Source organism: Triturus cristatus, chromosome 5_2 (assembly GCF_964204655.1).
Source record: "Triturus cristatus chromosome 5_2, aTriCri1.1, whole genome shotgun sequence".
NCBI classification, from domain to species: domain Eukaryota; kingdom Metazoa; phylum Chordata; class Amphibia; order Caudata; family Salamandridae; genus Triturus; species Triturus cristatus.
Window position 1 is genome coordinate 476,686,977 of NC_140588.1, and position 26,478 is coordinate 476,713,454.

Below are 26,478 nucleotides of genomic sequence, written 5' to 3' on the forward strand. Positions count from 1 at the left end.
GACTGCGCCGGGGACTGCACCGGGGACTGCGCCGGGGACCACGCCGGAGTCTGCTTCGGCGATGGAGATCTCTCTGGAGACTTAGATGGAGAAGGAGACACATCCTTACTTCGACGTCGAGGCGAAGTTGATCTCGACGCCTTGCTCTTCGAAGACCGGCGCCGTGAGGAATGCTTTCTTTTCTTATGGTGTTTCTTCGACTTCAAAGAATGCGAAGTCGACGACTCCGGTCTCGATCTCTCCTTCTTCCTACCTCTCTTCTCCTTCTTAGCCTTGGCCATGAAGAGCTTCGCCTCTCTCTCCTTCAAGGCCTTGGGATTCATCCTCCTGCAGCTGGAACAATCCTCCACGTCGTGGTCAGATGAAAGGCACCACAAACAATCTTCATGGGGGTCTGTCATTGACATGTGGCCCCCACATTCCCTACGAGGTTTGAAACCCGACTTCCTAGTCGAAGACATGGCAATTTTTTCAACAGTAACTCACTACACGACTGCAAAGTAGCAGGAGAGTGCTGGAAAACCGTTGCGCGTCGACGGCGCGGAATAAAGGGAACTGACGTCAGCACGCCGATGTGGCTCTCTTATGGCTCCGGTGACATCATACCGAGTCGCGAGCGGAGCCGATGCATTATGATGTCGTCCACGTCAGCGTAGAGAGCTGGGGAAAAAAGTTCAGTGGAATGATGGCACAGGGGATATTCACAAGGTGAGGAATCCACTGGCAGATGTATCCATCAGAAACTGGTGGTATTGGTATTGGGGTGGTTGTATTGGTGAAGGGGGTATTGGTGGTGGTGGTATTGGTGGTGATATTGGTATTGGTGGTGGTATTAGTAGTGGTGGCATTGATGGTGATATTGGTATTGGTGGTAGTGGTACTGGTGGTAGTGGTATTGGTGTTAGTGGTATTGGTGGTGGGGGTTTTGGTGGTGATATTGGTATTGGTGGTGGTGGTACTGGTGGTAGTGATATTGGTGGTGGTATTGGTGGTATTGTTGTGTAGTTCCTATATATCCTATATAGGATCTGCACTTTTAGATAATATAAACTGTGGGATTGGTGGCAGACAGGTTCCGAACACCCCCATCTGATATGTCAGTCTGTATGTACCAGTAAGCTCACAGTGCCACTATAATTTCCTCTTATTAGGGAGAGAATAGGTTCTAGCAACCACAGAACATGACCATGCTGATCCCTCAGAATCGTGGAAACAATGTACTACTTTTCGCTCAGTCACTCGTGCTCACTTAGTTGGTCTCAGAGATACACAGAATAAACAAATTGGGCATTTGTGAATAAGAATTTATTGTACCGTTGTTATTCTAGTGTAGAATAGATGAGCTGTAACTAACATTAGACAGAAGCAGAGATATATGATTAGCAGTACTACGAAAGTAAAGGGATAGCACAGTTCTACCATTTTGCAATAATCATAAATATATACCAGTACATGAAATGCATGATAACAAGTACGTACTCCTGCAATGCCTCCCTAACTAGCTGTACCTAAATTTACCTAGCATCTTTGTAGGTGTTATGCCAAGAATCACTCAAGTCAACCCCATTAACTGAGAATGAGAGAATATGGGACCACGCCCTGGTCTCGAGTTGGACACCGCGCGAGGGATGTTAGACCACTTCGAGCTGGAGCGTCTGCATGCAGGAACCTCAGCATCTCAGGTCAGTGTGTCAGCCGGGAAGTCACGGTCCCTTCTGTCTCTCTAAGCAAGACATGATGTATATATGCCCATAGGTCTCCCCATGGGTCCTACCTTGCTGTGTTACTGTGTCAGCCTAAAGGATGATGTCGTTCTTGAAATGTATACAGAGATATTTTACAGGAGATGGTAGTCCTGCTGTGCTTCCAAGAAACCTCATGCATATTGTATGAGATGCGAACTAGGGAAAAACCCACGTTCTGAATGCAGTGTTGTATCTAGGTAAAAGGTCAGTGCCTAAGAACTGTTATGTATGTAATGTAGGGAAGAATATAGGTGAAAGGTTGCGATGTTACCTGCGCATATATACAGTACCTATATGGAATATAACAGTATTGTTGGTGGTGGTATTGGTGGTGTTGGAGGTGGCGGTATTGGTGGTGGTGGTGGTATTGGTGGTGGTATTGGTGGTGATATTGGTGGTAGTGGGATTGGTGGTGGTGGTTGTGGTATTGGTTGTGGTGGTATTGGTGGTGGTAGAGGTGGTGGTGTTGGTGTCGGTGGTATTGGTGTTGTTTGTATTGGTATTGGTGGTATTGGTGGTGGTGGTGGTAGTAGCGGTTTTGGTGGTGGTATTTGTGGTGGTTGAGGTGGTGGTATTGATGATGGTGCTATTGGTGTTATTTGTGATGGTGGTATTGGTGGTGGTGGTATTGGTGGTGGTGTTGGTGGTATTGGTGTTGGTGGTATTGGTGGTGGTGGTACTGGTGTTGGTGGTATTGGTGGTGGTGGTGGTATCTGTAGTGGTATTGTGGTGGTATTGATGGTGGTGGTGGTATTGGTGGTAGTGGTGGTATTGGTGGTCATGGTATTGGTGGTGGTGGTATTGGTAGTGGTGGTGGTATCAGTTGTGGTGGTATTGGTGATGGTATCGGTGGTGGTATTGTTGGTAGAAGTAATGGTGTTAGTGGTATTGTGGTGGTGGTATTGGTGGTGGTGGTATTGGTGGTGTTGGTATTGGTTGTGGTGGTGATATTGGTGGTTATGGTGGTGGTATTGTTGGTAGTGGTATTGGTAGTAGTGGTGGTATTGCTGGTGGTGGTATTGGTGGTAGTATTGGTGGTGGTGGTGGTATTGGTGATGGTAATGATGGTGGTGGTATTGGTGGTGGTGGTATTGGGGATGGTATTGGTGGTGGTATTGGGGTGGTGCAGGTGGTAGTATTGATGGTGGTGGTGGTATTGGTGGTGGTGGTGATATTGGTGATGGTGGTATTGGTGGTGGCATTGGTGGTGGTGTTAGTGGTATTGGAGGTGTTGATGGTGGTGATATTGGTGGTGGTGGTATTGGTGGTGTATTGGTGGTTGTGGTTTTGGTGATGGTGGTAGTATTAGTGGTGGAGGTGGCATTGGTGTTATTGGTGGTATTGGTATTCATGGTGGTATTGGTGGTGGTGGGATTGGTGATATTGGCAGTGTTATGGGTAGTGGTGGTGGTGATATTGGTGGTGGTATTGGTGGTGGTATTTGTGGTGGTGATATTGGTGGTGTTTGTATTGGTGGAGGTGGTCACATTGGTGGTGGTATTGGTGGTGGTGGAGGTGGTGGTATTCATAACCCTGGGCGTAGTTCGCCTAGTCGCGCTACGCGTAGCTTCGCGAAGTGCACTTCGCATGATACACGTAGCTACGCGAACTACGTAGCACAGTAGGGAAATGCTGTTCGCAATGATTGCACAGTGCTGGATGCTTGTCCGCACTGTGCAATCATTGTGAACGGCATCATGCACAGGGCAAGCAGTTGTTTTCTGCCGCTTGAGTGGATTTGTACTCGAGCGGCAGCTTTCTCAATGCGGACTGGTAGTTTCTCATCGCGCGCGGACGCGAGCATACGCGACCACTCGCAATGAGAAACATAACTTCCCCTCGTTGAGAATCTCGCCGGGAGGTTTACTTTCCATGCTCATGATCGGCAATTAGATGTTGCCGATCGCGAATGAGGAAAAAGTCTCGCTAGGATGTTGATTTTGCTTGCTCGCGGTCGCCAACTTGACGTTGAGGACCGCGAGCGAGCAAAAAATGCCCGCTACGCTACGCTGCTGTTTTTGCACTGTGCTAAGTGCAATTCGTGTAGTGCGTAGTTGCACAAGCTACGCACACTCCGTGAGCATAGCGTCATTTTCCGCCCAGGCCAAGCATTCATGGTGGTGGTGGTATCGGTGGTGGTGTTGGTATTGGTGGTGGTGTTCATGGTGGTGGTATTGATGATGGTGGTATTGGTGGTGGTGGTATTGGTAGTGGAATTAGTGGTGGTGGTATTTGTGGCAGTATTGGTATTGGCGGTGGTGTTGGTGGTGGTATTGGAGGTGGTATTGGTATTGGTGATAGTGTTTGTGGTGGTGGTATTGGTGGTGATGGTATTGGTGTTGGTATTGGTGGTAGTGGTATTTTTGGTGGTGTATGGGTGGTGGTTTGTGGTGGTATTGGTAGTGGTAGTGGCAGTGGTGCTGGTGGTGGTGGTGTTGGTACTGGTGGTGGTGGAATTTGTGGTGGTATTGGTGGTGGTGGTGGTATTGGTGGTATTGGTGGTGGTGGTATTGTTGGTGGTATTGTTGGTAGTGGTTTTGGTGGTAGTGGTATTTGTGGTGGTGGTGGTGGTATTGCTGGTGGTAGTAGGATTGGTGGCGGTGGTATTGGTGATGGTATTTGTGGTGGTGGTATTAGTGATGGTATTATGGTGGTATTGGTATTGGTGGTGGTGGTATTGTGGTAGTTGTATAGGTGGCGCTGGTATTGGTGGTGGTTTGTGGTGGTATTGACAGTGGTGGTGGTATTGGTGGTGTTGCTATTGGTTGTGGCATTGGTGGTCAGAAATACTGGTATATCTGTAACTCCTTGCAACATGATGCTTTCACCCAGCGATGTGTCACTTTTCATAAATGAGGCCCGATGTATTCACACATTCACCCACCCACTCATTTAACAACCCACTGAGAATCTGCTCTCCTATTCATTGAACTATTCAATAATTCATCAATCACCCACTCACCCAACCAAACAAGTCAGTCTATCATTTGACAACCCACTCACTCATTAGAAAACTGACTCCACTCTCCCATTCATCCAACAACCTCTGTCATTTATCACCCATTCATCCACCCAAAAACCCAATATGTTCTTCATTGGCCCACTGAGCCATCCGATAACCTATTTAGCCATCCATAAGTTTAACCACTCATCCATCTGACCCTCTCAGTTACCACTCACTCATCTATGGATCTATGTAATCTTCTGGCAGACAACCTACACACCTACCCAATGACTAATCAAATGTGTACCTGTTCAACCAGTTCAACAACACATTTACACATAAGAAAACACATAACTGTATCCATCAATAAAGAAACAAATTTGGTTTAAATAAATAAGCGAGACTTATTGGCTTTATCACATTTTGTTTCTTACTGCAGATGTTTACATTTACTAACAACCGGAAAAATAAGCATTTTGTAGACGATTTCAGATGGGGGAAAGATGGTTATACATTGCAATTTTATGGAAAGTTACGTCATGAAATATATACCTTACAATCAAACATGTTGATAGTTATTAATAAAACGTTCTACAGAAAGTAAGACACTTACGTGAGGGCTCATCTTCTAAAACAGTTTCACTCTCTTTTTTTGTTATTTCAGAAAATTTAAATTCCAGAACCTACAATAAAGTAATAACGGAATTATTGCAAAATAGTTGACTATCAACATTTGTCCTCAATACAATTGTTCTTATATTAAATAAAAATTTATATGATTCACATTTAAACTAGCATTTTCTAATCATGTATTTTCTCTGCAAGTTAGGACTAGGTGTCTGCAAATGTCATCCTCTCGAAACACTTCATGCTAGTGGGTACCACAAGCAATATTTCCATCGGTAGATTCACACGTTAAAGTTAGGCTTACCATGGAAAACAGTAACACATTGACTATTCTGATGCGCCGGGCATGAGCCAGTCACATAAATTGAACTGAATCTGTTTTGGCCAGCTCCAAGCGGTGCCCTCCAATGCTCTTCTGCCTTCTGTACTTAAACCAACAGCAAAACACCTGGCATACTCTTTCGAAATGGTACTGCAGTATGCAAAGAATCCTTGAGTCAATCAGTAAAATCTTAAAACCATCACAACTTATGACATCAAACAGCCGAGAAAAGAGGTGAGGATTTTTTTTAATTCTTCAACATCAAAGTGAGAAACAACGAAATTCAAAAGGACCAGCAAAACACTTCATCAAAAAGATGAAAGGAAAATGGACAATAAAATGTGAGCTATTTGACCCTGGCTCTGCCACTACAGTAGGGAATTCCCTGATTGAAGGCCATCGAGTCATGTCGAGAACAGCTTCAGAGGGATAGTTACTTATATCCTCCAGCAGAGAGTATGGGTTATAAATTGCTCATTGGAAACAATAAGGGCCTTATTTATGAAGACCTTGCGCCACTGGTGCCTCACTTTTAAAATGGGAAAAAGTGAGGTACCGGCGGCGCAAGGCCTTCATGAATAAGGCCCGGAGATTTTCCAAACTGTTTCAGAATGGGAACATTCAGTCACTTTCCAGAAGAACACCCTCTTCGGACACAGAAGGTCTCAACAATGCTGGACCTGCAACAGTTATGATATTCCTGCATAAAAACTTTCAAAGAAGTGCGGCCAAGCGAGATGGCCAATGCACGGACGCTCCTTTAGGGAACTCCATATCCCGACCACATAATACTTCACTAATCCTGCGGCATCCTACTATCTGAGGGGCCCTGTGTTCTTGTGGGCCCCTCTGTACTCCTGCATGGGCCCATGGGAGTCCCCCTGAGATATCGGGGCCGATCCCCCGATGTGTGGCCCGCCAGTGGCTGCAGCGGCCCGTGCTGCTGCTGGGTGATCAGGAGTCCAATGCCGGGATCAGCTGGCTGCGACTCATGTGTGAGTGGCGTAGGGGCTCCCCGAGCCCAGTCTTGCTGCTTTGCAGGAGCCCGTTGCTTGAAGGTCTTCACTGCTAGACTGCGGCTCGGCGCCTGGGCCTAACGCCTACTGGGCCCAGGATTGGCCCGTGAGCCTTGCCCGCGGTCCTGGCGCGCCTTCTGTATTTACTGTTCTGACATGTAGAAGGGAAGTGTGTAGTAATTGACTCACATCCTGTGCACCAGAGAAACTTTCTCGAACCCATAAGTAGACTGCTAATAGGTCTGACTATAGACGCGTAATTCGGAATAAATCTCGAATAATACTCTAGAAGACCTAATAAAGACTTAACTCCAGTCTTGTCCTTCGGCACAGGCGCTTCCAAAATTGCATCAATCAAACCTTGTCTGGGCTTAACACCCTCATGAGATAACATATGTCCCAGATATTCTATTTCCCTACAAGAAAATTTACACTTCTCAGACTTCAGTACCACACCACGCTCCTTGAATATTTCAAGGACCCGTCTGACAATGACATCATGTGATTCATTGTCCTTGGCATAAATAAGAACATCGTCCTGGAAAACAATGACTCCTTCGACATCTTTTAACATATTTTGCATAACCCTCTGGAAGACTGACGCCGCGGAGGCCAGACCAAATGGCATCCTTCGATACTGAAACGTACCCAGAGGAGACACAAAAGCAGTTAAAGCACAAGAATCAGGGTGCAACTCTATTTGATGATAAGCGCTAGCCAAGTCTAATTTCGAGAATACAGCAGCCCCTTTGATGGATGTGAACAAATCTGATATTCTAGGCAAAGGATGGGAGTCAACCCAGATCTCTTTGTTGAGAGACCTGAGGTCCACACACACACGCAGCTGTCCATCCCTTTTCCTGGCAACCACCAAAGGTGACAACCAGAGAGAGGACTCAATGATTCCTTTATCACATAAAGATTTAAGTTCTTTGTTAAGATCTTCTCGTATACTAAACGGAACACCTCTGAGCTTGTGTTTAATCGGAATGGCTCCATCTTTTACAATTATTTTGTGTTTGAATCCAGTAATTTTACCCAGATCGTTACAGAACACAGAAGGGAAATCATTTTTCCACTTAGAGCATTCCTCTTCACAGGTGACTAACATGACCTGTTCTTTTGTTCCTGGTCTCAGAATCATGCCAAAAAGACCCTGGTGAAACCACCCTAAGATGTTCAAACCCTTGACCGCTACATAGTTTTTTCCTCTGATCTTCCTTCCCTCGAAACTTAAAAAATCTTCCATAAAGCCTAACAATTCGATTTTCCGTCCTTCATAAGAAACTGGAGAACGATCAGGGGGAAACAATTCCCTACTACCCCAGGTCTCATGAAATAGCTTCTGAGTTATCATGGTGATTCTGGCACCAGAATCCACAAGAAGATTGATTTTCTAATCTCCTACAACTATTTCCACTACTGGATCGACACAACACGAGGGATCACCAGTGAGGGGAATAGATGTTTCCTCACCAGAAACTGCCTGATGAACAACAGACACAACTTCTCCTTCAGATTCATCAGCAGATTCTACCACACAAGCTACAGGTTTCTTTTGAAATTTTTTCTTTAGACACACAGTCGCAAAATGTCCCACTTTCTTACAAAAGTTACAAACTGAATTGACAGCTGGACAATTTCCCCCTTTGGCATGTGACGCATAACCACAACGCAAACAGACATTGCTTGGTATAAGTACATTAGGTTTGCTATTTGAAGATTTCTTATTGAAACTTTTACTAAATTTGCTCTTGTCTTTCTTCACCCCCCCCACAAAGTTAATAGTATCAGGAGGTTTGTCTTCAAGTTCCTTTAACGAAACTTGAGAAGTCTCAATACTCTTCGCCACCTTTATAGTTTCATCAAATGTAGGATTGTCCATTGACAGTAATTTTTGTCTAATCTGTTTATCTTTGCCATGGCACACAAATTGATCACGAATGAGTTGTTCAGGAAAAATTCTCAAATACACACACTGCAGCTAACTTCCTAAGAACAGAGATGTAAGCATCAACATCCTCATTTTCCGCTTGCTTTCTCTTGAAAAATTTGTGCCTAAGTACAATCAAACTGGGTTGTTTGTCGAAACGAATCTTAAGTTTTGATACAGTTATTTGATACTCATCTATTTCTACCCCGTTTATCTGCCAAATCAGGTAGATGCTTAAATATTGACCTACCCTCGAACCCAAGAGAATGTAATAGGAGATATTTTTTTCTTTCTGGACGGTATCTAAGTGCCCCAATCGCACCCAAATAGGTTTCGAAAGCGTCAAACCAAACATCCCACTTAACAGGAGGATCCCCTGGACTTTCTAAAAATGCAGGAGGTGCATTAATTGACTGCATAGTTGACATGACTAGAAATAGATAGAAACAACACGAAATAGAAGTGTGGAACAATTACGGTATTATATAACCCTTTGAAATCAAAATTTAAAATGGCCCGTAGAATTAATCCTGAAGCCACAAAAGAAAAACCAAAAAGCATTGAATCGTGAATAGGATGAAAGACAAGGTTGTAAAATGCTCCACAGGAATATCTCTAGTACAAACAAAAAATTGTTTATATATTTAACACAACAAAAGCACCATCCTTTGAATTTGAAGACAGCAATATTCTCCTTTGAACCTAAAATGTTAGTAGGAAAAAAAAATGGTTGATAAGCCTCTGGTTGATAAACCTCTTCGTAAATCAACCTTTGATAGAAAAATGGCACTTCCTAGACCAAAATCGATATTCCCCAAAGTACAGTATTGTTGCTGGCAACCAAAATCTGTTGGTTGGCAAAGGAAAAGATACGTGGTTGGCAAAACTCTTCCTGCTTGGTAGAACTTGACACACGAAGTCGGACAAGAATGGTTTCCACGGAAACAGAACACTCGTTGAGCAGGAACTCCTTTGGAATTATTGACGAGAAATGCGGATGACGTAGCTGCTGTGACAATAGAAACACTGCTCATGCTCCAGACAGAGACGCTTCTTGATGCACATGCGCATTCATGCGCGTGCGCATGCGCGGGTGCTAGAGATCGGAGAAAAGGAATGGGGAGCCTCGAGAAGACGCGCTGCCCAGTTTTAAATCCAAACATCGGCGCGCGGACTGCGCGGACAGCGAACAGGTAATTGCTGAATACAAGAATACGTTCTCACTCCAGGATTGTCAATAAACTTTATAACATCAGCACAAGTTAAAACGAGAATCCCAAAACTGCTAAATCACGGAGATATGTCCATAAGACTAACATACAAGGCAAACTAGACTCACGGGTAGGATCTCCAACGAAGTCTCTTGAAACAGGACACCAGAGCAGAAGCTTTTTGAGTAAAACGAGTCACCTTTTCAGCTAGCGGAAGATCCAAGTCTTAAATAGAAGCGAGTGTAGTAGAACACAGCAGCACCTTGAAATTGATTTAAAAAGTCACCTTTTCAGCTAGCGGAAGATCCAAGTCTTTAAATAGAAGCGAGTGTAGCAGAACACAGCAGCTCCTTGAAATTGATTTAAAGAAGACGAAATCCACACCAAAGTTCTTGAATGAAGAAACTTCTAAATCCAGACCGGGTAGCTTGATACTTGATTAAACTTGGAAACCTTTGCTTGAGATTTTGAAGAAAACGAAGAATATAATTTTAAATTCTTGCTTTAATTGAAAGGCAAATGGTGGGTTCAGCTGTGTAGTAAGATCGTCGCCAAAAATCTGTAGTAATTGACTCAGGAACAGTTGAGTTAGAGTAGATTTATTTGGTAAAAACTACACAGCTCTTGACCTGCCAACCACCTTCATCTTCAGCCAGTCTGCTAAGACATACACATCACATTCCACCTGTGACATCAGTTGATGACATCACATACACATCCAGCTGACAGGAGATGAATGTTAAGAAGTTTATTATTGAACATAGAATACAACAAAGTGGTGTGGAAGTATGGGCGGCGCTTGCCTCGAGGAGGCCTCAGAGTGCATCTTTGGCATTAGGGACTGGGGTGCTTCCGCTCTCTCAACGCTCAACTGGTCCGTTGACGGCCACAGTGATACTACGGAGTGATTGAGTCCTGGGAGGGGCGGCCTGCAGGTAACAGCCGTGGTGCACTGCCTTGGCTTTTAGGCTGGGAGCACAGTCACTTACCCAGAGACACTGTGGAAACGCTGGTGCAGTGCAGTGCTGCCTGCGGGGGGCCGTGGTTGCAGGGCCCTTCCTGTTATAACCAGACCGCCTGGGCCCCAGCAGTGCCCAAATTAGCTGCAGCATCTGCTGACTGTGGTGAGTGAGCTAGGGAGGTACAGGAGAGTGCTCCTAATTGTGCCCCAGGTAACCTGCCTGCTTTATACTTCGACCTCTTTGGTGGATGGACTCCTCAATTGAGGGACCTGCCCTGCTAGGGGGGATTGTGCACCCTTGCTTTGTGATTTTCTCGTGTCCTTACCTTGCTGGGGGCCCCGACGGCGCTTCACTCTTCTGCACAAGAGTAACTGGATTTCCAATGGCCTCCTGTGGTCCCCTTACCCACTGCCTTGGACTCCCTCTGCTAACACTTCTTGGGGGACAACCTTCATTGCTCCTCCTGTTGTCAGGTCCTCTAGCCTGGGGAAGCTGCTGGTGGTGCATTACGCATCTGGGTTACCGCTGGCCAGCGCTTTTTCCTTGTCATCACTATACTCTGCATCATGGGCAAGGTCAGGCCTCAACGACAGCTGCAGGAGAACACAATCACTCACTATACCACACCCTTTGCCAATTTTCCAACAGAATGGCTCAACAGGGGTGTTCTCAATCACCGGAGCACTCCTCGGAATGTCAGAGATCCTGAAGGTGATACAGTGCTCGAAGGCCAGATAGTGGTAGTGTCCATAGAGGTAAAATTAATGTGGGCAGATTTGAACAAGATGGAGTATAAGGTGGAGAGTCTGAAATCCAACTCTGGCAGGAACAGGAAGCAGAAGCAAGCAGACGGGCTCCCTCCCCTAAGCCAATCACAATGCTGCAAGCAGCATTGTGACTGGTCAGGAAGCCGCCCTGCCAGGGGCTAATTGGGAGGCCATGTTCTCCATGAAGGCTGCATTGCAGCCTGCATGGAGAAGGGCAGAGTGCGCATGACTGGTTTGGGCGGCCTCAGGGGGCCTATCAAACAGTCTTTGCGCACTCGGGAGTGGGCAGACACACTGCTCCTCCCCTGCCCTGCTCGTAGAGCATCCCCACCCACCCGCAATCTGACATGAAATGGTAATAACTGGAAGTTATTACCATTTTATGTTTCTGCTTCACTCACTGCGAGAAAGCAGTGGGGCGACGCTCCTCCGCCCTAGTGGAGGAGCCGCCCCTTGCTAAAATTCTCTGTAAACACTTGCTTTGTGCCTGGTCCCGGTCATCATGCGTTTGATTCATGATGATCAATGGGGTTTCATTCCAGGGAGCAGTACTGCCCAAAACCAACAGCACCTGATGCACGTGCTTCACGAGGTGGAGGGCAGGGAAAAGGAACTAGTGGTGGTCTATGTTGATAATGTAAAAGCCTTCAACACAGTTGATTGAAGCTTTCTCTTGCATGTCGTCATGGTGATGAGGTTTGTGCCTCGTTTTCGCACTTGGGTATGAGTCCTGTATGCATGCTCCATCACCAGAGTTCATATGAGCAGACTGCGTTCAGCATCATGGGAGGTGGGTATGGGTATGCCCTGTGATTCCCTTTTCCCCCTTGCTGTTTGCTATAGTGCTAGAATCCCTGGCTGTGCAGATCAGACAGTCCATGTTGGAATGGGGAATATGAGTCAGATCTGGTCTAGCTATATGCTAATGACACATTTATCTTTGTGCTCCCTATTCTGCAGGTACACCTGATTGCCTTCGGAGACCTGTCAGGGCTCCAAATTAACCACAAGAGGTCATTGGTGTTTCCCTTGGGTTCACTGTTAGCTCAGGATTCGGCGTCTCTTCCATCTATACTCCTAGGGAGGGAGGTGGATAACGTTCCATACCTCGGGTTGGAGTAATATTGGGAAGGTTACAGAGAGCCTGCTGTCCTACTTGGGACTTTGGAATGAACTCCCTCTCTTGTTTATGGGCTGGGTCACAGGAACAAAAATGGTATATTTATCGAGATGTTTGCTTTTCATGCAGCATTCTTTCAATGTGCTTCTCCGAGAGGTATTTCGACGACTGTACTCCCTGTTATTTTCTTTGATATGCGCAGGGGTCTGTCACAGAGTCACACAGAGAAATTCTTGTTTCACCCAAAAGACGAGGGTGGGCTAGCTGTCCCCAACCTCAAGCAGTATTATTTTGCCTCGCAGGTCCAAATGCTGCTCACTGGCTTCTTGAGGGGGGTAGCTGGGAGACCTCGCTGTTGGTGGATGCCTTGAGAGGGATCCTCCCTCCCTCCCTCCCTCAGCTGCTGATGTCTGGGTGTCAGGATAATGCATCAGTCCCATTTCTTAATTGGCACACAGCCTCCATTTGGGACTGGGTGGTTTGGGTGATACTGAGGAGGACTCAGTTTGCTAGGGAGTTTGCTTTATTAAGGTCTACCGACTTTTCAGATTCTCTTGGCTTCTGTTGATACTTTGGTGTGGAGGACAGTTGGCTCTGAAATGCTCAGGCACTTGTTTTTAATTGTGCAGGGCCCTAGGCCCTCATGCATGCATAATGATGCCACAAATACATGGTACTTAGGTAGCAGAACTGGCCAAGGACACATGCACCTAGCCCCTTTTATTGGTAGGTTCACATGTCCAGTGACACCTGTGCTGGATGGGTGTGGGGTGGGGTGTGAGCTAGCCCTCGGTGAGTGGCTGGTGACTGAAATACTAGACCAGTGATCAGCAGATCACTACATCCCTCCAGTGATCAGCAGATCACTACATCCCTCCCAAACTTTATCCAAACTGGAAACAAAAAAGTCCAACCTGTGGGAGAGAATATACTAAACATAAAACAAGAGAACAGAAACTTCCACTGAGTCTCTTTGGCTGCTTACAACAAAGTCGATTGTACAACAGCAGCTGGGACTACCAGTTCTATTTGTCACAGTTCATTGGTAGCCTGCGAGTCTGGTCTTCTTTCGACTGTGCAGGGAAGTTGACATCACTGTCTTTCTCGGCATAGCACTTGTTGTGATGGAGCAGGTAGAGTGCTGGTGGACCGGATAGATGGGACTTTCCACCAATCATTCCTGGTTGTCGTGGCGGTCCCACACGGGCAGCCTTGCGTGTCTCTAAGAAATGGTGGCGTAGTTGCAAGACATCCCTCTCACTAGAAAGCCTCTCTTGCAGGTGTTCCCCTCTCACGGGATGTCCCGGAGGCCCTCTTCACTAGGCTTTCACTGAACTGGGTGCACTTCCCCTTGTCGCTCCAACGCAACCATCGGGATGTGTGGAGGAAGTGCTACAAGTCCCACCTTCTTGTCCTTAGCTCCACCTGAAAGGTAGTTGTTGGCTCCACAAGATCTTTGTCATCCTGGGACCTACTGAACAGTGGCTGTAAACTCCTCTCTCGTGGCGGGACCCGCTCTCACTGGCATCCATGAGGCCTTTGCCCCTGGGTCGCCACGGTCTGGTGTGGAGTAGTCGGATGCTCTTCTTCAGGACGTCCGAGCAGTCTCACCGTCCAGTCTCCCGTGCTACCCCTAAGGTGGATGTCACTAATGGTCCAGCCTGCTCGCCTCTGCCATCACCAGGTGATCTGAGGACTAGTGGATAGGCATTTTCTCCCAGTAACACCAATGTTCTCCCGGCCCTGTGCTTCATGTGCTCAGATGCTCTTGCACTTGTCACCTTTGCCTTCCGGTGGCAGCTCACACACTCCTCTTGTCTTCTTTCTTCTTGTTAAGATTTCTTCTGCATTTCTTCGCGGTGGCATCATGCCACTTAAATTCCTCCTTCTTGTTCTTTTTTTCGCGACGCGGTCTAGTCCCTTCTTCTTGCCCTTCTTCACTGACCAGGAACCTCCGTGTGACGTGCACTCCACACGGGTCTCCCTGGTCTTGTTCCACCCCTAGGACATTGCATTCTTTTCCTACGATGACTCGACCTGTATTCCCTACCATCTTCTTGACACTCCTTATTCTCGGTCTTCATTCCTTTATTCCAAGTTTTCTTCTCTGACCTCTTTGTTGGTCACAGTCACTCTGACCTCTTCTTTGGTCATCATCACTCCGACCTGTTCTCAGGTCGCCGCTTCACCGACCTCTGCTCTGGTCACTGCTTCTCAGACTTCTTCTTCAATCACTGCTTTTAGTTCTCCACCTGATGGTTCACACGCTTCAGGCGGCTTGTGCACTCGGTCACTTCTCTTGTGGTGCCATCCTTACTTCACTGGATGCATCTTTCTCCATCTTGCTTAGTTTGAGCTTCTCCCTCTGGGCAACACAGTTCATTCTTTGCTTCCCCTCTGCACACGGCAGTTCAGCATCATATTGTCCCAGGGCTATCCTCACTGCTGGGAGCAAACACATTTGGCCACTAGGTGTACCTGCATTCTCCTCACCAGCTCTCGCTGCCTTTCCTCTTGGGGTTCCCTTCTCATATCACTTGCTGAATGGGATTTCCTTCCTTCCTTCTCACATTGCATGACAAATTATTTGGGGGAGCATCTGACACTTCAGTCAATTCCCATTCACTTTCTCGCTGTAGTCTCTTTGTACGCACTTCCCCCCATCAACTTTGGGTTGCTGCATCTGTCCTTCTGCTGGCGCAGTTTCCTTTGCACTGTGCCCTGTGCCCTGTGGGAGCTTCATCTAAAACGGGAAAAACACTGCAGTAAGGGCTGCCCCTTCATCTCCTACTGATACCCAGTTACCTTTACTTCAATTGGCATGCAAGCTGTTTTTCTGTGCACCATCCTTTTTCATTATTTTTTATGCCAGGGCAGTCTTCCCTATGTGATAGCGACATGTTGCTGTTTCCTTTCTGTAGCTGGTGCTGCGAGATGACCACTAGATGGCGGTGCTGCTTTATCTGATTTGTGGGCCCAGGCTGTTTTCCTGAGACCGCTGCCTCCCGCTTTCTCCACTCTTCTCTTTTAGGGACTCTGGCACCAGAATGTTCTCATGACCTCGGCTGCTCCCGGGATACCCCTCGTCCCCTCACTCACACGGCCCAGGCACTCCGACCAAGGTAGGTGCTTTACTTTTTTTTATGTGCTTTGTTTGATTTAAAAAAATATATATATATGTGCACTTTCGACCTGGGCTCCTCTAAGCTACAGTCATTTACACGCCCTGCAGTCCTCGTGCTCTTTGGCCCTTTCCATTGGAGGTTGCCTGGGCTAAGATTGAAGCTGCAGTGCCCAGATCGGCCTCGGCAGCTTTAAAAATGCTGCGGGCTTCGCTTTACTGCCACCTCAATTTCGCGGCCGATCCTGTCTCTTTCCCGCAGTCTCTCGTTTCCCTGGGTCACGCTGGGACCTCTCAGCATGCTGGCGTGGCCTAGTCTCTTTGTGCCAGTTGGCCACGTGCGCGTTCTTCCTGTTGGTGGGGCACTGATGCCGAAGTCTGCTCCCAACACACACACTGCCGGAGGCTCTCTCGTTAGCCAGCAGCACCTCCTCTCCTCTCCCGGTTACTTTCACAAGTTCAGTCTGTGTGGGGCGGGAAGGGTGAAACACCAAAGCTCCAGCAGTCTCAATGTCTTTGCGCTCATTTACATTGTGCCCCGATGGCCTCGCTTCACTGCTTTCGCTGCACAGCGGCCCCCTGCTCTCTTCGCGTAATAATCAGTCCAGGCCAAGTAAGTTAGCGTAAAAGGCCATTTTATTAGGACAGGGTTGGACAATCATAGCCAAAACATAACACCAAACCCCAACAATCCCCAACAACCTAACTTCTCCCTTTCCATACTCTCACAGACTCCAATTACTACATCCCCACTTCACACAGCACCTCCTCACTTATCCCATTCGCTTCCTCACTTCACTTCCAAACTTCTCCATCATCTCCATTCGTCGTACACTGATCTGACGCACCCCCACCTTCACCAGTATCCCCCTCCCCGGAAGGGTGAGTATGCCCGTCATGGACTCCTCCCCCCTCCCCAATTCGCTCCACACTCTCCCAACCCGTCCTAAACTGGCACGCTGAAAGATCTCAATAACCCGAGATCAAGACCCACAACTGTAGGGTGGGCGGGTGGCCAATGCTAACTCGCTGATCCACCCTGAGGCGCTGGGGAAGGAAGAGGAAGGACTTCCTCTCCCAGCCCCTTTAACCTCTACCCCTAACTCCACCCCTTATCCCACCCCTTCCTCCCCTGTCCTTTCCCTTGCGCGAAATCCCCGGGGGAAGACTAGTCCGCTGACTCTCCTTCCCCCGGGGGCCGCATTCCCTTTCCAGCCGCACACGCGGCACTCCACCCCATGTTTGCTCACTCCGATGGGGCTTGTTCCATTCTTCAGCTGCCACACGTGCTTCAGATGGTTACCTTTTCCCCCCTTGCGAGCACTTTCTAGTGCCGTTCCGATCGGCCACTGTCTCCTCTCTACTTCACCCCACCGCAGCCGCCTCTCTCAGTTCACACGCTGCGCAGGGTGGGGGGCAGTAGCTGCTAACAGAAACTGTGGGACACGGTTATGGGTCAGTGTTCTTTTTTACAGAGATGGCAAAGTGGGCAGCCGCTCTGCTCTCCATCCTTCCCTCAACTGGCTCTCTTCGCTGCCCCTGACTTTCCGCACTCAGGGCACACCTTCCACCCAATGTCTGATCAGGCTTCGCTCCACCACGTGGCAGTCTGCGGAGGCGGCTGGTGTCTCAGCAGTCCGACCTCACTTGAATTTCTCTTATGCCATCATAGGGCTTTACATCATGACAGATGGACGGGCAACAAGCTCTTTAGATGCGGGGTGTGCCCCCGCCCCTTCCCCGCCTGACTCTTCACACGCCCGCGGGCGCTTGGGTGCTTCTTTCGCCTGTTGCAGGGGGTGCTCTTGACACGGGCAGCATTCTCCCCCTTCAACCACCGACAAGGCAGCTGCACACGCGATTAAGTCCCGCTCTTCGCCAATGTAATGGTGCACAGCCATAGGCCCTCATGCACGCATAATGATGACACACAGACACAGTACTTAGGTGGTAGAACTGGCCCAGGGCATGTCACCCAGCCCCTTTTATTGTCAGGGTCACATGTCCAGTTACACCTATGCTGGATGGGTGTGGGGTGGGGTGTGAGCCAGCCGTCGGGAAGTGGCTGGTGACAAAACAACTAGACCAGTGATCAGTAGATCACTACATTGTTCACGGATTACACTTTTGAAGCAGCTTTGGAGACATTTCAATTATGGCTTGGATAGTTTTTGCAATATGCTAGTATTGCTGACATTACTAAGGATATTTGGCCCACTTTCCTGAAGGCTCCTGAGTCTTCTTTTACCTTTCGGGGTCTGTTGGAATTGGGTGGGGGTGGAGAGCATCTGGTCTCCACCTTCTATAGGGCTATAACAGCAGATCGGCCGCCTATACCATTCCCTGCTCGGGCAGAGTGGGATCGAGATCCCACCTGTACTCAGCGATGTTCAGTGGACTAGAGCATGTGCGCTGGTGAAATCAGTCTCACTGTCTCAAGTAATGCTCAATTCAAACTCATTCACTTCAATTGTTTGCATCATACTTATGTGCTCCTGCTGCATAGAATAGATCCCAGTAGGCCGGTGGACTGTCTCAGATGTTGGGCTCCAGTGCCCACTTTCCTCCATCTTTTTGGCTAATTGTGGCCTGTGGTGCGGAAGACTGTAGATGTTACATCGCGGTATGTCTGTTGGGTGATATTTGCTGCCTACGAGGTCAGAAAATGGTGTTCAACTTCTTACAGCTGCTTCTCTCAAAAAGGCGGAAGACGATTGCAGAGATGAGCACCCTGGGCCCCAGTGTGGAGCATTGGGGAGTGGAGGTGGTGGAATGGCCAGCGGCTGAGGAGGTACACCTGAGGCGGTGTAAACGCGCCAACAGAGCTGATGAGGACTTGGAGATGTGTGCGGCCGTAGTGAATGATTTTGCACGCCCAGACAGTGCCTGTAATGTTGCCACAGTGGGCGGCCCCACAATGTTACACTGAAGAAGGGTGGTCCCAGGTTAACCCTCTCAGATGTGAGATAATGGGCCAGCCCGGCGTGTTGCCGGCCGGCGTGTGTGTGAGTCAGTAAATAGCCCGGGGGACCCCAGGCGTGGTTATGTTACGCACTGGCCACTAACAGTTATCTGTCGTCAGACTCTCTATGTCCATGCTATTAGGGCCTGATCTGTGACACCACACTGGTGATGAGGTGGTCTTTCCACCCCGCTGTGCCGCCGCACGTCTGCTGTGCCTATCGCCTGCACCACCACCCAGGAGCACTCCAGCCGTGTCTCCTGTGGCCTTCACACACTGAGCCTGAGGCCCGAGCGGTGGAATTCCGACACCGGCTCCTAGCGCTGCTCCACGTCGAGGCCCTCGACCTCCCAGCGGCCGCTCTACATATTGCACCTGCTCACGTGCGTGTGCGGATCTCTCCGAGCTCACCTGTGCCAAGCCTGCATCTCCGTGGATACCCAGCGGCCCTCAGCATCTGGTAAGGACAGTGCCGCCTGCTCCATGCTGCCTTCCTCTCAGCACCCTCGTCTCCATGCGCTTCCTGCCAAGCGCCTGCCTGCGCGCCTCATGGTGTTTGAGGCCTGCCCTACTGCTTTCACGTCAACCACGTGGCTCCACACGGTGCCCACCCTCCTGCTGCCCATCGGCACAGCGCTAAACTGTGTTGACCCGGCATTGTGCTAGGACGCCCTCCTGTGGCAGTGTGCACCAGCTGGTTGTGCCCCACCAATCACGGCCACACCGACAGATCCAGAGCTCACCACCTGCCCTACTCAACAGAGCCCTGCCCGGTGCTGCTCCTAAACAGGTGCCCTGCCTGCTAGTGTGCCGCAACGAGTACTCCGTCCACCCAACCACGCCTGCTGCCTTATCGAGATGACGTCCGTCCCGCATTTGGAGCCTATCACCGTCACAGGCCCCCCACCCTCCCAGGCAGTGCGCTGGAAGGCATGGGTCGAGCACCTTGAAACATACTTTGACGCTGCCGACTGTTAGAAATGGGATTTCTGGTTGGCTAGGGCTTGCGCCAAAGCCAGGCAGAAACCACCACTCTAGTCAGGGCTGGGGAGTTACACGCCAAAGATAACCCCTGCTCACCCCCTTGGTAGCTTGGCACGAGCAGTCAGGCTTATCCCGGAGGCAATGTGTAAAGCGTTTGCGCGCGCACCCAGCAACAACACCCAAGGCCCACCACAAAGGAAACTCCACACAAGGTTATATATAAAAATATCTATTACAAAACGGTTAAATACCGGAGGGTCAGAGGGAACATTTTTGAGACCGCACAGGATTATATCCCCAAATAAAGTATTAAAGACACTAAGAACCCTGAGGTCTAAAATTACGAAAAAGAAAGATGAAAAGGTGGTGTGTGAATGAGAAACAAAAGCCCAATGCACCTAGTGAAAGTGCAATCCCTTTAAGGACGTAATCCCTCACTCACCCTGGGTGACATGCTTCATCATATGGGATTCTCCTCCCAGAGAAAAATCCTAGTTTCTCTGGGGGCTACAACCCCCTCTATGAGAGGGAGGAGCTCAGGGATGTTTTGATTTTGCACTAAAGGGTGGACTAAATCCACATATGAAGAGCTGGGTGTGAGTGGGGGGTGCAGTGCTAATGAAATAATAGTGCAGTAAGAGTGTGTTAAAACTAGTCACGGGACGGCAAGGAGGAATCTCTTAACACCACCGTACCGATGCTAGATTAAAAAATGTGAGCACCACTAGTTCAATATAACCAATGGTGCAATGCATAAGACAATGGTCGACATGTTTCAGCCAAGGCGCCTAAATAGGCTCGGCTTTCATCAGGACCTAGTTAGCTACTGCAAAGAGGAAAGAATAGTGTGAGAACTACTCAACAAAGGATACCGTGAACACCCCAAAAGTTGCTTGTTGGGTGTACGTCTCCTTTATAATTCAAACATCACCTAGACAAAAGAGAATCAATGTAAGAAAAAGTTGGTTGCAAATGCCAAGTAATGAAAATATAAAAATGTGATAACTTAAAGCATTGGCCACTCACCCGTGAAAACTGGGTGGAAAATTGACCTCCACCTGGCAACCGCTCAGGAAGGAACACCGCTCTGAAAGAAGATGTAAGACTACTGAAGAATGGGGTACTTACATATCATGAGCGAGTGTGATAAACATGTGAACTGGACATCTAATAGCGAGGGAGACTGACAGAATCAATGAATGCACGATGTGCTAGTTAATGCAAAAAATGGGTTCACCAAAATGATCTTATTGTGATAGAACCATGACAAGACCACCACATGTCCTGTTAGACTGGGTGTGGTGAGTCTGTGTGTCTAAACAAAGAGCAGAAAAGCTCAAAGTAACTGTGCCTCATATACAACAAAGCCGTAGCGAGTGACCAGACATACCAATAGAAGATTATAAAGTTACCGCCTTAGTAAAATCATAATGTGAACTAAAAAGGAAAACGGAAGGGCGGTGTGCGCACAGCATCAGAGGTTGTCAAAAATGCCTACCTCTCCGTCGGGGAACCGGGCCGGAATGAGCCTGCAGCCGGAGGTCCCGCGGGGCTGGACAGGGTTTGGTTAAGAAGAAATGTGTCGTCAGAATTGGGCCAATCGGAGGACCCAATTCTCAACCACCGAATGGGGGGAGCCAATCAGTGGTGTTCTACCGCCCGTGTGCCAGTTACCACGGAGACGGGTATGCAGCTGACGGTAGAAATCAAGCTGTCAAAAAAATGTGTGTAGGAATGCGTGCCACGGGTAATTAAAGGAAAAGATGACAGCGCTCATTACCAATGTGTGTTAGTTAAAACGAGGAGTTAGGGAAACAAAATGCGTGTCACTGACTCTATGAAGCATGATGTTCCCAATTGGCAGAATCAAAGTATGCTCATGCTAAAGATTCATTATTGAATCCAACACGGAGACGAGCTAGTTAATACGGCACTAGCTCCATGAGGAGAGTCGCTCCGTGAATAAAAGCTCACATCGGGGAATGAATGTGAACTCATGCTATGGCAACAATTCATACAGCACGGCGGAACCTAGTTAAAAATGCACTAGCTCCGCCGGAAAAAATCTTAGCAAAATTGTAACTAAACAGTTGGTGGAAGAGAAAACAAAAGGTGCTCTGATGCCATAAACTATGGATGTCTGGAAAAAGCAAGACAGCAGTAGACTGTCAGGGAAGAATAAATAAAGTCAGTGTTGACTGGCAGCCTGAATATGTAAGACATGGGGCAAATTATAAGTGGCCCAACAAGGCAGCCGCAAAATATGAAAAGCAGCAATAATTCATGAAGTATACCCTATTGGTTATTCCCATATGCAGAGTGTGAAAGATGGGGCCAAAGAGTAAACTGGTGACGCGAAATTCAAAGGGACAACCATGGAATATCGTCATTTAGTCCTTGAACATGCGTCTTAAGCTTGTACACCCACCTTTGCTCGCGTTTAAATAGAAAAGAAGAGCAATCTGTCAGATGGGGTGGTATGAAAGGTTTGTCAAGGACGGTCCAATGTAGGTCATTGGGAACATGATTGACCGCTAGAAAGTGGTTGGTAAGTTTGGTAGAGGAATGACCACACCGTATAGTACTTTTGTGTTCCAAAATACGGGTTTTTATCCGACGGGTGGTCATTCCAACGTATCTTAACCCGCACGGGCAAGTTATAAGGTAGATCAAATTTGAGCTGTTGCAGTTACTGTGGCTTCTGAGAGTCCACGGTCTGCCTGTGCCAATGTCGATCTCTTTAGTTACAGAAGTGTGGCTGCATGCCGCACAAGAACCACATGGGTAGTGGCCCACAACCGGTGGTAGACCCCACAGAGTATGTTGAGTGCCTGTTTGATTAGTGCGTGGGCGAGTATGGACCAATTGATCCCTGATGTTACTACTGCGTTTAAACGCAAAAAGAGGTCTAGGCAACCCTACATTACCTATGTTCAGAATTTTCCAATTTGACAAGATGATTTTTTTGATTTGATTGGAGAATTGACAATAGGTGTGTACACAGGTTAGCCTGCTGTCAGATGTATTGGGGACCTTAGGTGCTAAAAGAGTATCCCGATTGTTGTTCGCGGCGCGTTTGGACGCTCTGCGGATCAAATGTTTAGGATAATGTCTAGCCAGTAGTTGTTTGGATAGATTGCTCGCATGTTCCTTGTATTTATCAGTTGAGGAGCAATTCCTTTTGAGGCGCAGAAACTGGCCGAAAGGCAGATTGTCCCACAATGCCCGCGGGTGAAAGCTGTCATATTTCAAAAGAGCATTCACCGCCATGGGTTCCTGTATAGCTCCGTACTCAGGCCACCATCAAACGGGGTTATCAAAATGTCAAGAAAGGGTAGCTGAGTCTTGGAGTACTCACAGGTAAATTTCAAAAAGGGATCACAATTGTTAAGCCAATTCTTAAAGGCCAATAATGAGGATGGTGGTCCATGCCATAGTACGAACACGTCGTCTATGTACCTCTTCCATGTCCTTATTTGATCTTTGTATGGATTGTTGGTACTAAACACATGTTGTTCCTCAAAGACATGAACATACAGATTCGCCAGGCTGGGAGCAAAAATGCTCCCCATTGAAGTGCCTGACACCTGCAGGAACAGCTGTTCCTCAAATTGAAAAAAGTTCTCTTTCATGGCTAGCTTCGCACACGACATTATGAATGAAACAGGAGTGATGGAGTCTGGTGGATTGGCCAACAGGAGAGATTCGATGACATCCAAAGTCTCATCCTGCGGAATGCATGTATAAAGTGACTCTACATCAAATGAGACTAAGAATTCTGTTTCACAATCAAAGGACAAGTCTTTGAGTAGGATCAGGATGTCCTTGGTGTCCTTGAGGTACGTGGACATTTTGGCCACAAATGGACGTAAGAAATGGTCTGCAAAAGCCGACAATGGTTCCAACAAGGACCCTAGTCCTGAAATGATGGGGCGACCAGGAGGGGGACTCACATTCTTATGTACCTTGGGCAGAATATAAAAATAAGGTACAATGGGCGGGGTGTTAACCAAATATTGAGCTTCATTGGAGGTGATCCAACCATTGGTGCTGGCTTCATTCACTAGGACCTGAATGGTCTTTAGTAAACGTTTAGTGGGATCTTGAGCGAGAGGTTGATAGAAGTTGGTATTACCCAACTGTCTCAAGCATTCGGTGCGATAAGAGGTGGTGTCCATGATGACTGTGGCACCACCCTTATCTGCCGGCTTGATCATGATGGTGTCGTCAGAGGTGAGAGAACGTAAGGCCAGTCGCTCTGACTTGGTAAGGTTTTGATATTGGCGGCTTTCTGAAGCACAGGTGGAAGACACCTGTGAGGTCACCGCTTTTTCAAACGTGAGTACCTGTGGAGGGACTTGACTGGGCAAGGGATTAAATGTAGATTTATTGCGCAAGCCCGTGTTCAAGTCTTGGTCATCGGAAGAGGTACTGGGTTCTGCACGAAAAAAGAAATTCAAGTGGATCTTTCTGAAGAACAGAGCAAGTTCTTGATTTATGGAGAACAAATCACCTTTGAAGGAAGGAACAAATCCTAATCCTTTGTTCAGGAGGGACAATTCATCCTGTGTGAGAACTCTACTGGATAAATTGATGACTAAGTTGTGCTCGTGCTCGGGACCACTGGAGTCTCTCTCGAGCTCGATGACGGGGTTGCTTGTTGTTGATCTGCCCAGTGGACCTGGTTCCGTCTTCTTCCCCTTGACCTGCCTCGGCCAAACCCTAAAAAAGGCTGGTTGGAATACATTTGTGGAGGTGGGGGATAAGGACAAGGTTGTCCAAAGGGAGGAAAGGGGGGATAGTTGTATGGGCCAGGAGGCCACCACTGAGGAGGATACATAGGATTTGGTGCGCCTCTCAGGTTTCTCCTGTTACCCCTACCTCTCTTTTTGTTACCTCTCAGCGAGGAATCTTCACCTGAGGCAGTGTCTGACCCACTTGACCAATCGTCACTCCCTGATGTAGAGTAGTCGGACCCATACCTGCGGCCCTGGCGATTGAGTTGAGGGGGCACGTAGTCAGCACTAGTGTATGGGTACACCTTCTCTAGGGAAAAACGGGCCAAATCTTTCTTAAATTTGGTGATCTTAGTCATCAATACCGAGTCCTTAAATTCTTTGTTGTGTTTATTAGATTCCTCTTGTTGTTTCTTGAAAAGAGCGCCTGTAAGTGTCACTTTGATTTGTGATTCCAATGCCTGAATCTCAACTAAGACAGCATCGGCAACTCGTTTGGCAGTGCTTATGATGAGGATTAACCAGTCTCTGGTGCACTTCCAAGCTATTAGGGACCAATCATTGAGAAAAGTTTTGTCATCCAGAAACAATCTGGGAGCATTAGTCACAATGAGTCCTGTGGGGGCACAATTGGCTCTCAAATACTCAGTCATAATTGCTCCATGGATATAAACTCGTGAGTGTGATTTTTTTAAAGTTAAAACCTTGGTCCAATCAACCTCAGCGCTGATAGAGGGGCCTTGAAAAGTATCCATGATACTTGGTGTATCTAAAATGGCCTGAGCTATGGTATCGTCAAAAGTTAAACCAAGACGTTCTGCCATGATGATAGGAATAACTATTTAATGCAAACAAGGTAAAGTTAGTCTCAACCAAGGAATCAGAAAAAATGAGCCCACAAAAATATGTGTGTGTGCGCGAACGACGCACACCGGGAGAAGAAATCAACCTGCAGAAAAAACTAATTTCGCAAACCAGTTCTGGCACTAACCATGTGCCGTACATAAGACCCACAGCCACAAGCTGTACATTGAATCTATTACAAAACGGTTAAATACCGGAGGGTCAGAGGGAACATTTTTGAGACCGCACAGGATTATATCCCCAAATAAAGTATTAAAGACACTAAGAACCCTGAGGTCTAAAATTACGAAAAAGAAAGATGAAAAGGTGGTGTGTGAATGAGAAACAAAAGCACGATGCACCTAGTGAAAGGGAAATCCCTTTAAGGACGTAATCCCTCACTCACCCTGGGTGACATGCTTCATCATATGGGATTCTCCTCCCAGAGAAAAATCCTAGTTTCTCTGGGGGCTACAACCCCCTCTATGAGAGGGAGGAGCTCAGGGATGTTTTGATTTTGCACTAAAGGGTGGACTAAATCCACATATGAAGAGCTGGGTGTGAGTGGGGGGTGCAGTGCTGATGAAATAATAGTGCAGTAAGAGTGTGTTAAAACTAGTCACGGGACGGCAAGGAGGAATCTCTTAACACCACCGTACCGATGCTAGATTAAAAAATGTGAGCACCACTAGTTCAATATAACCAATGGTGCAATGCATAAGACAATGGTCGACATGTTTCAGCCAAGGCGCCTAAATAGGCTCGGCTTTCATCAGGACCTAGTTAGCTACTGCAAAGAGGAAAGAATAGTGTGAGAACTACTCAACAAAGGATACTGTGAACACCCCAAAGTTGCTTGTCGGGTGTACGTCTCCTTTATAATTCAAACATCACCTAGACAAAAGAGAATCAATGTAAGAAAAAGTTGGTTGCAAATGCCAAGTAATGAAAATATAAAAATGTGATAACTTAAAGCATTGGCCACTCACCCGTGAAAACTGGGTGGAAAATTGACCTCCACCTGGCAACCGCTCAGGAAGGAACACCGCTCTGAAAGAAGATGTAAGACTACTGAAGAATGGGGTACTTACATATCATGAGCGAGTGTGATAAACATGTGAACTGGACATCTAATAGCGAGGGAGACTGACAGAATCAATGAATGCACGATGTGCTAGTTAATGC

At 47.5% G+C, this 26,478-nt stretch overlaps 1 protein-coding gene across 1 annotated transcript in view; it reads right to left on the minus strand.

Annotated features, from left to right (window-relative positions):
• Window positions 1-26,478, minus strand: part of NME8 (NME/NM23 family member 8) — a 1,023,835-nt gene that overhangs the window by 650,069 nt on the left and 347,288 nt on the right. The window contains exon 7 of the mRNA XM_085606381.1: window positions 5,303-5,372. Coding sequence (XP_085462507.1) covers window positions 5,303-5,372 — 70 coding nt within the window. The remainder of the gene's footprint in view (window positions 1-5,302; window positions 5,373-26,478) is intronic.